This window comes from Oncorhynchus mykiss, chromosome 26, assembly GCF_013265735.2.
Source record: "Oncorhynchus mykiss isolate Arlee chromosome 26, USDA_OmykA_1.1, whole genome shotgun sequence".
Lineage (NCBI taxonomy): Eukaryota > Metazoa > Chordata > Actinopteri > Salmoniformes > Salmonidae > Oncorhynchus > Oncorhynchus mykiss.
The window spans coordinates 46486524-46497889 of record NC_048590.1 but is presented as its reverse complement, the minus strand read 5'-3'; the positions used below and the strand labels follow the sequence as shown (position 1 = coordinate 46497889).

The 11366-nt window shown below is 42.6% G+C and overlaps 2 protein-coding genes across 2 annotated transcripts; one reads left to right on the top strand and one right to left on the bottom strand.

Annotated features, from left to right (window-relative positions):
- Window positions 1–53: 53 nt before the first annotated feature.
- Window positions 54–2589, bottom strand: LOC110514717 (zinc finger protein 260). Its single transcript, XM_021593969.2, has 2 exons — window positions 2237–2589; window positions 54–1447 (listed from the first exon to the last, which is right to left on the bottom strand). The coding sequence occupies exons 1-2, from the start codon at window positions 2544–2546 to the stop codon at window positions 285–287; spliced, it is 1473 nt and encodes a 490-aa protein (XP_021449644.2). The 5' UTR covers window positions 2547–2589; the 3' UTR covers window positions 54–284.
- Window positions 2373–7175, top strand: LOC118944491 (histidine-rich glycoprotein-like). Its single transcript, XM_036964095.1, has 2 exons — window positions 2373–2504; window positions 5072–7175. The coding sequence occupies exon 2, from the start codon at window positions 5084–5086 to the stop codon at window positions 5816–5818; it is 735 nt and encodes a 244-aa protein (XP_036819990.1). The 5' UTR covers window positions 2373–2504; window positions 5072–5083; the 3' UTR covers window positions 5819–7175.
- The last annotated feature ends 4191 nt before the right edge of the window (window positions 7176–11366 follow it).

Below are 11366 nucleotides of genomic sequence, written 5' to 3'. Positions count from 1 at the left end.
AGGGACTCTGTTAGAAATGCAGTCTTTGTGCTTTATAGAAACAGCAGCAATGTGAGTTTCCATGTTGATCATTTTTTTATTGATACCAACAGAAAGCACCAACAACGGCTGAAAGGTACAGACATATAAAGGTTAACTTTGAGATGAAAGTTACAAATGGGCCATGTATAAAAATAAGTGAATAAAAATGAACATTGAATGTGAACATTGAAACATCTAAACAATATTGCTGAAACATGCATTGCGCTACACAGATTTCCCATCTTGAGTTCTCACATCTTCTCTCATGGAGCAGCAATTGCCGCAGATGTGTGTGTCATCATGTGTTTCTTCAGGGTTACATTGAGCCTAAAGCATTCGCCGCAATCATGACATCGATACGGTTTCTCTCCCGTGTGAGTCCTCATGTGCTCTGTCAGTTTTTCCTTTCGGTTGAAGCACTTCCCACAATCTTGGCACTGATGCTGTTTGCCTCCTGTGTGAACTTCCTGCATGTGGCAACTTAGATTTAGAACACCTAGTCCACACACAGCGCACCTGCACAACAGCTTATTCCCCGTGTGACTCGCCATATGCGCTCTCAGGTTTCCTTGCAGTGCGTAGCATTTGCCACATTGCATACAGCTGTATGGTTTTGCTCCACTGTGGGATGTCATATGGTCTGTCAGGTGCTCCTTCCGCGTGTAGCATTTCCCACAAACGTTGCATTGATGTGGTCTCTCTCCTGTGTGGAGCTTCTTGTGACGACTTAAGTGACTTGGAAATGTAAAGCATCTGGCACAGAAAGGGCACTTGTGTGGCTTCTCCCCTGTGTGTGTCCTCATGTGAAGTATCAGTCTCGTGTTTAGACCGAATCGTTTGCCACATTCATGGCAGCAGAACGATTTCTCCCCTGTGTGAGTTAGCATATGCATCGTTAGGCTATTCTTGCGGTTGAAGCATTTACCACAGTCTTTGCACTCGTATGGTTTCTCACCTGTGTGAGTTCTCTTGTGTATTTCCAAATGACAAGGTCTGTCATAGGTTGCCGTGCACTCGGTACAACTGTAGAGCCTCTTCCTTGTGTGAAGCCTCAATGGCGCTTTCAACTCACTGGTTGTCTTGCCCTCGGTGCAGATATAAGATCTTTGTCCTTTCTTTAACCGTGTTCTCTTCATTTTGAGAGGCTTTAATTGTGTGAGAGGAGTGTCACTGGTAGATTCTGATATTTTGTTGTCCTCTCCATCTGGATTTGTTTGGATCGGTTCTGCTACAATGGTGGGAAGGGAGTTCTTCAGAGTTTGGTAAAGTCGTGAGCACTCGGGTGAGTCCTGATCACTGTTGCTTTCCACACAGGGGGAAATGAATATGGACTCGATGATCTCTTGATCGCTCCACTCCTCCTCACAGCGCTGCTGCTCAGGGGGAACCTCATCTCCAGAAACAGTGAGAGTGAGCTGCGGGGGGTCTGGAAAGAAAGATATGAAATAACTTTCAAGAAAAATCTATACATTTCAATAAATAAATGCCCTCTGTGACCTGAGACTGTAATGACATCATTTATTAGATAATGTTAGCATAATTTACATACACAGCGTTATATAGGTGCTTTTATTAAGGCTGGTGTATTTGAGCCAGGTGCCCCATTCAAGTCCCACGGTAAAGTCGGCACAAAACAAAAGTGATTAATTAGCACACGTAGAGTAGGATTCTGTGTTTTCACATGCAAACGTGATTGCTTTTGATAAAAACACTTAATCTGCCTTCCAAACTAGATTGAAAAGCCTAACATATTTAATGGAACAGAGATGGTGTATGTTTCCGGACGATGCACCATGCTGGCTTGTCGACAACATGACCGAGCGGCGCAGATGACTGTTCCATTTGAAAAGGGTGCTCCTCCCTTACCACTTTCGCCTGTTCACATCACGGGCCATAGACCGGTGCCCCGGCTCAGCATAATCGAATCCGCTCAATGAGTGACGTATTTAAAGGGCAGTGACCCTGCTGACAGCGTTCCCAAACCCATAACGTAGCAGGCATAAAATAAACGAAATCCCATACAGTACACACATTTAAAAACATGTCAGTGGATTCAAACGTGAGTTTGTCCGAGGTGTCGCTCGACGACAATTGCATTGGAGCTGCGATTGGTTGCCAAATAGTCGGTGGCGGGGTTTAACGAAGGGTCAACACTAGTGTGTAAATACACCAGTGTTGCCAAAAGCAGCTAATGGCAAGCTTGTTGATAGTTTACCTGCTTTGTGTAATTTTACATCGGGATTAAAAACCGAATCCAGCAGCCTCTGCAGGCGTTGAGTCTCCTCCTTTGAACGAGAGATCTCATCCTGGTACTCGGCAAACGCTTTTTCCACTGCCACGGATATCTCTACAGCCACTGTTGTTAATCGGTCGGAGAAAAACGCTTGCAACAACTGTAACTTGGACATTTTCTGTGGAATGACTGTCGACGGAGATTCGTTCATGCAACACTTCCTAAGAGGAACTGCGTCTAGATCCACAGAGTAAGAGCTGACTGTGTTCATTGCCTGAATAGAGCAAAACATAAATTGTGCTACCGCCACCTGGTGCTTGTACTGGAGGAGCGCACGTGAACCAACCTAACTCTGTGCTCAAACATCATTTAAACAAATAGAGTTCAGTCTGAGTCGCCATGTCCGAGGTTTTCCTGGTTTGGGCTACAATTATGGACATTTTCGGGAATTTGAATCTGGATTCGCTATCCCCGACCTCAGATCAATTGAAGAGTATATGTATTGATTTTAATCTGACTCAATTGATCTCAAAACCCACACAGCTAAATGTGAAAAACCCTGTTAACTCTTAATTGATTGATTTCATTCTTACAAATAACCCCCACAAATATTTGTCCCGTAGAGTATTTGCATATGATCTCAGTGATCTTTGTCCCATAGTATGTATTAGTATACAAGTTCTTTTTAATGACATGTTCTACTCTGATTGAGCCTCCCCTGTATTCCTGACCTTGAGTTGGCTCTAGAAAATGTGTCCTCCATATTTACTCCTCTGGCAGATAACCACGTCTCTTTTAAACAATTCAGAGTCAAAGATAGATCGAACCCTTGGTTTTCTTCGGAATTATCTTGAGTTTATTCAGAAGAGAAATAATGCCTGGGCTAAAGCAAGAGGAACTGACTCTGGTGGACTGGCAATCTTTCAGACAATTGAGAAACTGATGTACTATCTTGATGAAGACAGCTAAATCAACCGACAGCTTTTCAAGCTCTATCTCAACATTTTAGAAAACAGTAAATCCACTGAAGCGTACACATTCCTCTTCTTTCCTGCCTATGAATGCAGGTAAAACGAAGTATATGTTGTTCTCTAGAGCGCATAAAAATAAGTCTGATTTAAGCACATGTACTTTGGATGGTGTCCACATTGATTGTGTCCGTGCTTACAAATATATGGGCATCTGGATAGATGAAAAGCTGTCTATTTAAAAAGCATATTGATGAGTTAGTTAATAAACTGAGTATAAAAATGTGCTTCTTCTATAGAAATATAGGTCTTGCCTCTCGCTAAATAGTAGAAAGCAGATTATTCAGTTAACGTTCCTATCGCCTAGATTATGGCGACATCATCTATATGAATGCGGCTGCTAATTCATTAAAGCCGTTAGATTTGATTTATTATTTGAACGTTATTTTACCAGGTAAATTGACTGAGAACACATTCTCATTTACAGCGACGACCTGGGGAATAGTTACAGTGGAGAGGAGGGGAATAAATTAGCCAATTGTAAACTGGGGATGATTAGGTGACCGTGATGGTATGAGGGACAGCTTGGGAATTTAGCCAGGACACCAGGGTTAACACCCCTACTCTTACGATAAGTGCCATGGGATCTTTCATGACCTCAGAGTCAGGACACCTGTTTAACATCCCATCCAAAAGTCAGCACCCTACACAGGGCAATGTCCCCAATCACTGCCCTTGGGCATTGGGATATTTTTTAGACCAGCTGCCCTCCAGCAGCATGTGGTCTCCCATCCAGGGACTGACCAGGACCAACCCCGCTCAGCTTCAGAAGCAAGCCAGCAGTGGGATGCAGGGTGGGATGCTGCTAGATGCAGTTTATGCACAATGCGCTTTATTATGGGTGACGATTTTAGTACTCATCACTACATTCTCTACCAGAAAGTTGGTTGGCCCTATGATGTCACGTAGGTTGATACATTGCTATGTTTTAATTTATAAAGCTCTTTTATATTAAAAAAAGTCTCACTGTAGCTAACATCTTTACCATTCGGCCATCAGATTTGCCACCAATGTTCCTTATAGGACACATCACTGCACTCTATACTCCTACCTCATCTCTGTATACCCATCGCAAGACCCACTGGTTGATGCTTATTTATAAAACCCTCTTAGGTCTCACTCCCCCCTATCTGAGATATCTACTGCAGCCCTCATCCTCCACATATAACACCCGTTCTACAAGCCACATTCTGTTAAACGTCCCCAAAGCACACACATCCCTGGGTCGCTCCTCTTCAGTTTGCTGCAGCTAGTGACTGGAACGAGCTGCAAAAAAACACTCAAAAGACGCAATCATGGACACTCTTACTGACAGTTTAGGCTGCTTCGCCTGATGTATTGTTGTCTCAACCTTCTTGCCGTTTGTGCTGTTGTCTGTGCCCAATAATGTTTGTACCATGTTGTGCTGCTGCCATGTTGTTTTGCTACCGTGTTGTTGTCATGTTGTGTTGCTACTATTTGGTGTTGTCATGTGTTGCTGCCACTAATATTAGACAACAGCAGAAGACCATTCAGACATGATGATGCAGGCATACTACATCATTACTGCAGGTTAACAGTTAGGTTAGTTTCTCTGTCTCTGTCTCTCTCTCTCTCTCTCTCTCTCTCTCTCTCTCTCTGTCTCTGTCTCTGTCTCTGTCTCTGTCTCTCTCTCTCTCTCTGTCTCTCTCTCTCTCTCTCTCTCTCTCTCTCTCTGTCTCTGTCTCTGTCTCTGTCTCTGTCTCTGTCTCTCTCTCTCTCTCTCTCTCTGTCTCTCTTTTTTTTACTAACAAAATAAATGTTCTCACAGGTAGTTGGATGAATGCACCATCTCTACAACCCATGGATCCAGGACAGGGGCAGTAGATACCACCATCTCTACAACCCATGGATCCAGGACAGGGGCAGTAGATACCACCATCTCTACAACCCATGGATCCAGGACAGGAGCAGTAGATACCACCATCTCTACAACCCATGGATCCAGGACAGGGGCAGTAGATACCACCATCTCTATAACCCATGGATCCAGGACAGGAGCAGTAGATACCACCATCTCTACAACCCATGGATCCAGGACAGGGGCAGTAGATACCACCATCTCTACAACCCATGGATCCAGGACAGGAGCAGTAGATACCACCATCTCTACAACCCATGGATCCAGGACAGGGGCAGTAGATACCACCATCTCTATAACCCATGGATCCAGGACAGGAGCAGTAGATACCACCATCTCTACAACCCATGGATCCAGGACAGGGGCAGTAGATACCACCATCTCTACAACCCATTGATCCAGGACAGGAGCAGCAGATACCACCATCTCTACAACCCATGGATCCAGGACAGGGGCAGTAGATACCACCATCTCTACAACCCATTGATCCAGGACAGGGGCAGTAGATACCACCATCTCTACAACCCATGGATCCAGGACAGGGGCAGTAGATACCACCATCTCTACAACCCATTGATCCAGGACAGGGGCAGTAGATACCACCATCTCTACAACCCATGGATCCAGGACAGGGGCAGTAGATACCACCATCTCTAGAACCCATTGATCCAGGACAGGGGCAGTAGATACCACCATCTCTGCAACCCATGGATCCAGGACAGGGGCAGTAGATACCACCATCTCTACAACCCATGGATCCAGGACAGGGGCAGTAGATACCACCATCTCTACAACCCATGGATCCAGGACAGGGGCAGTAGATACCACCATCTCTACAACCCATGGATCCAGGACAGGGGCAGTAGATACCACCATCTCTACAACCCATGGATCCAGGACAGGGGCAGTAGATACCACCGCCTTTCAAACACCGGGGATGACATATCTGCAGGTTATTCGCTGTCATTGTCATAGCTTGTACTGTAGTGTACCAACGGCTCATTTCTACCACAACAGAATGATGACTGAGATTCCAACACACAGGGTTTCAATGCTCTTGGACAACAGAAAAGCGTAGACCATTGAGACATGATGATGGTGTCTAAGATGTACTGTGTGCTCTCTCTGATGTTGAACCAGAAGTGCACCATGTGTTGCTCATTCTGGTTAGTGTTGTATGATTAAGCCTGTGTGACGGTCTCCTCTTGGTGTAGTGATCTCTGTCTGTCTTGAACTTTGTGTTGATTATTATCTAGCATGATTATGGAGCTAGCTGCTGTCTTAACAGCACAAAAAACACTCTATTACAACTGACTGTTCATTTTTATTCTCAGGTTTCTCTCCTCAGTCTGTATCCAGAGAGTCCATTATCTTTTGGCCAGGATAAGGATCTTAGACCTTGTCCTTGGTGGGGTTTTGGACCAACTCTGTTTCTGTAAAGAAGACACCTTGTCTGCATCATCACATAGCCAACTGACAGCCAACTGACTGCCTCTGGCCTCCATGCCTGTGTCTGTCTGCTTAGAGGACTGACTGACTGTTCTGAGACCTGACTGCCTCTGGCCTCCATGTCTGTGTCTGTCTGCTTAGAGGACTGACTGACTGTTCTGAGACCTGACTGCCTCTGGCCTCCATGTCTGTGTCTGTCTGCTTAGAGGACTGACTGACTGTTCTGAGACCTGTTGTCCCACATTCCACTGAGTCATTCCACAGCAGAACCACGGCTGATTAGGATGTTACAGGACAAGGAGAGACTGATCTGTGAGTAGAGACTACAGCACCCACAAAGTAGAGACTACAGCACCCACAAAGCATTGCAGCTCCCCTCACTGACACTTGTAGGCTTACTTGCACTGCCTACTTTTACACTGTGTGCACTTGATGTTTTTGTTCTCCAGGAAATTGCAGCTTGTGGAGAATATCACACAATTTACTCCTGACAAATTTGACATTTCCATTTTTCTTTTATGCTGGAACATGTTCTGTTTTTGCATAATAAAGTATACTTTGAATATCATATTCATGGATTATCATTGTTTATAGAAAAATACCATATTCAATATTTGTTTTCCCACTGTAGTCCCTTAAATGGCCACATGGGGTCATCATTGTGCTAATTTGAGTTCAAAGAAGTGTGTGTGTGTGTGTGTGTGTGTGTGTGTGTGTGTGTGTGTGTGTGTGTGTGTGTGTGTGTGTGAAAACAGCAGGTTAGAATAAGAGCTAGACAGAGAGTGAAGGAACACACATTACCACCAACATCAACACAACTAGAAAATCAACTGCTTCTCGTTATTCACTCCTTATAATTCACCAATGAGTTAATCTGTGTACATATTGTTTAGTTTCAGGCCTTGTGTATCTTATTGTCTCTTCTGTAAAGGATTTTGCTACACCCACAGTAACGTGTATGCGACCAATACAATTTGATTTGATCCCTTGGCCAGTCCAACTGACACACAGTAACGTGTATGCGACCAATACGATTTGATTTGATCCCTTGGTCAGTCCAACTGACACACAGTGATTAAGGAAAGAGTCATTCAATAAAAACATGAAGAGGGATGTGTGTTACCGCCATAAAACATGAAGAGGGATGTGTGTGTTACCGCCATAAAACATGAAGAGGGATGTGTGTTACCATCATAAAACATGAAGAGGGATGTGTGTTACCGCCATAAAACATGAAGAGGGATGTGTGTGTTACCGTCATAAAACATGAAGAGGGATGTGTGTTACCATCATCAAACATGAAGAGGGATGTGTGTTACCATCATAAAACATGAAGAGGGATGTGTGTTACCATCATCAAACATGAAGAGGGATGTGTGTTACCATCATAAAACATGAAGAGGGATGTGTGTTACCATCATAAAACATGAAGAGGGATGTGTGTTACCATCATAAAACATGAAGAGGGGTGTGTGTTACCTTCATAAAACATGAAGAGGGATGTGTGTTACCATCATAAAACATGAAGAGGGATGTGTGTTACCATCATAAAACATGAAGAGGGATGTGTGTTACCATCATAAAACATGAAGAGGGATGTGTGTTACCATCATCAAACATGAAGAGGGATGTGTGTTACCATCATAAAACATGAAGAGGGATGTGTGTTACCATCATAAAACATGAAGAGGGATGTGTGTTACCATCATAAAACATGAAGAGGGGTGTGTGTTACCTTCATAAAACATGAAGAGGGATGTGTGTTACCATCATAAAACATGAAGAGGGATGTGTGTTACCATCATAAAACATGAAGAGGGATGTGTGTTACCGTCATAAAACTACAGTGGTGGAAAAACTACTGACTCGTCATACTTGAGTAAAAGTAAAGATACCTTCGTAGAAAATGACTCAAGTAACCAGTACAATACTACTTGAGTAAGAGTAAATGCTATACATAACATTCCTGATATTAAGCAAACCAGACGCCATGATTTTTGACAATTCTATTTTTTTACAGACAGATAAGGGCACGCTCCCACACTCACATTTACAAACTCAGTATCTGTGTTTAGTGAGTCTGCCAGGTCAGAAGCAGTAGGGATGATTGATAGGTGCATATACAGACCATATTGCTATCCTGCCTGAGCATTCTAAATGTGACGAGTACTTTTGGGGTGTCAGGGAAAATGTATGGAGTAAAAACTACATTATTTTCTTTAGGAATGTAGTGAAGTAAAAGTATAAGTTGTAAAAAATATAAATAGTAAAGTAAATTACTGACACAGAAAAAAACGACTTAAGTAGTACTCAAAAGTATTTTTACTTATACACTTTACATCACTGCGGGGGGGGGGGGGGGGGGGTCGGCATGACGACAAGTGACAGGAATTTTATATTAAAATGTTCAGAAGTTTTCATAAGCCTAGGAACATAAAATAGTGGACTGCTGTTCCTTTCCACACATGACATTTTTGCATGCGTGCACCCGTATGAACATACAGTGCCTTCAGGAAGCATTCACACCCCTTGACCTTTTCCACATCTTGTTGTGTAACAAAGTGGGATTAAAATTGATTTAATTGTCATTTTTTTGTCTACGATCTACACAACATATATAATATATACGATGTACACAACATATATAATATATAAGATCTACACAAATGTAACATTTGTAAAAAAAATATATAAAAATAAAACACTAATATCTCGATTACATAAGTATTCAACCACCTGAATCAATACATGTCAGAATCCCCTTTGGCAGCGATTACAACTCTTAGTCTTTCTGGATAAGTCTATAAGAGCTTTTCACACCTGGATTGTATTTTATTAATAATTCTTCAAACTCTGTCAAGTTGGTTGTTGATCATTGCTGGACAGCCATTTTCAAGTCTCGCCATAGATGTTCACGCAGATTGAAGTCAAAACTGTAACTCGGCCACTCAGGAGCATTGGTGTCGTCTTGGTTATCAACACCAGTAAGAAACTCCAGTAAGAAACTCCAGTAAGAAACTCCAGTAGGAAACTCCAGTAAGGAACTCCAGTAAGAATCTCCAGTAAGAATCTCCAGTAAGGAACTCCAGTAAGAAACTCCAGTAAGAAACTCCAGTAAGAAACTCCAGTAAGAATCTCCAGTAAGAAACTCCATTAAGAAACTCCAGTAAGAATCTCCAGTAAGAATCTCCAGTAAGGAACTCCAGTGAGAAACTCCAGTAAGAAACTCCAGTAAGAATCTCCAGTAAGGAACTCCAGTAAGAAACTCCAGTACCTCAGATAGTATTCACACCCCTTGACATTTTACAGCCTGAATGTAAAAAATGTAGATTTTTTTGTCACTGGTCTACACAAAATACCCAATAATGTCAAAGTGAAATTATGTTTTTATTTTTACAAATTAATACAAAGTGTAAAGCTAAAATTTCTTCAGTCAATAAGTATTCAACCCCTTTGTTATGGCGAGCCTAAATAAATTCATGAGTATTACTATGATTTTTTTGTAATAACTACCTCATCTAACAACCCAACAATTATCTGTAAGGTCCCTCAGTCAAGCAGTGCATTTCAAACACAGATTCAACCACATGGTGCATGGTGAAGTTATTAATTACACTTTGTAGTGACTGGGTGTATTGATACACCATCCAAAGATATAGGCGTCCTTCCTAACTCAGTTGCTGGAGAGGAAGGAAACTGCTCAGGGATTTCACCATGATACAAATGGGGATTTTAAAACAGTTACAGAGTTAAATGGCTGTGATAGGAGAAAACTGAGGATGGATCAACAATATTGTAGTTACTCCACAATACTAACCTAATTGACAGAGTGAAAAGAAGGAAGTCTGTACAGAATAAAATATATTCCAAAACGTGCTTCCTGTTTGCAAAAAGGCACTAACGTAATACTGCAAAAAATGTGGCAAAGAAATTAACTTAATGTCTTGAATACAAACTTATGTTTGGGGCAAATCCTATACAACAGATTGCTGAGTACCACTCTTCATATTTCCAAGCATAATGGTAGCTGCATCATGTTATGGGTAGCCTGTGCCCGACCCACGATGCAGAAATGTGATTGTTTTGAACACCTGTGCCATCTCCTCTGGTAACTTATTTTCTTTCCCCAGAAATGCCCAGTATTGGCTATGGGGAAATAACTCACTGTCACTACAGCAGAAATGTCATTGGGACCCCATACCAGGAGATATTACAGTTTAGGGGGCCGAATGGACTGGTGTTAATCTAAGCAGCACAATGCTTTAACAGACTCTCTGGAGACGCTGGGAGATATGAAAGTGAGAAGGCCTCGACTGATGGAAGTTAATTATGCTAATGAAATGTTTCCGTGGCGTTTGGTTCCCGGTGATGCGTGGGACTGACTGGATATTGTGGCTCTATCTAGGTGCTGTTAGGATGCTATTCTGGATGTGATACAGAACAGAGGACCCTATGCTTATATCGATGTCTACTGTCTGTGTGTGTGTATGAGATTGGGGGCCCGTATATTCTCATTACCAATAGAGTTAGATGGACTAAGCAGATATACACAGTCTATTACTCCTCCATACAAAAAAAAAATCAATTTGTTTTAAATGGTAATTAAACACTGAAGGATCCTATGATATCTGGACCCCCACCTCACTCGAGCCCAGCACTCTGATATCTGAACCCCCACCTCACTCGAGCCCACCACTCTGATATCTGGACCCCCACCTCACTCTAGCCCACCACTCTGATATCTGAACCTCCACCT

What these genes read in the sequence shown, in the direction of transcription:
- LOC118944491 (XM_036964095.1), top strand. Translation starts at nt 5,084, where the DNA reads ATGCACCATCTCTACAACCCATGGATCCAGGACAGGGGCAGTAGATAC.
- LOC110514717 (XM_021593969.2), bottom strand. Translation starts at nt 2,546, where the DNA reads ATGTTTTGCTCTATTCAGGCAATGAACACAGTCAGCTCTTACTCTGTG. An exon ending in TGTAAAATTACACAAAGCAG is followed by an intron (nt 1,448 to 2,236) that starts GTAAACTATCAA and finishes CTTTCTTTCCAG; the next exon opens with ACCCCCCGCAGCTCACTCTC.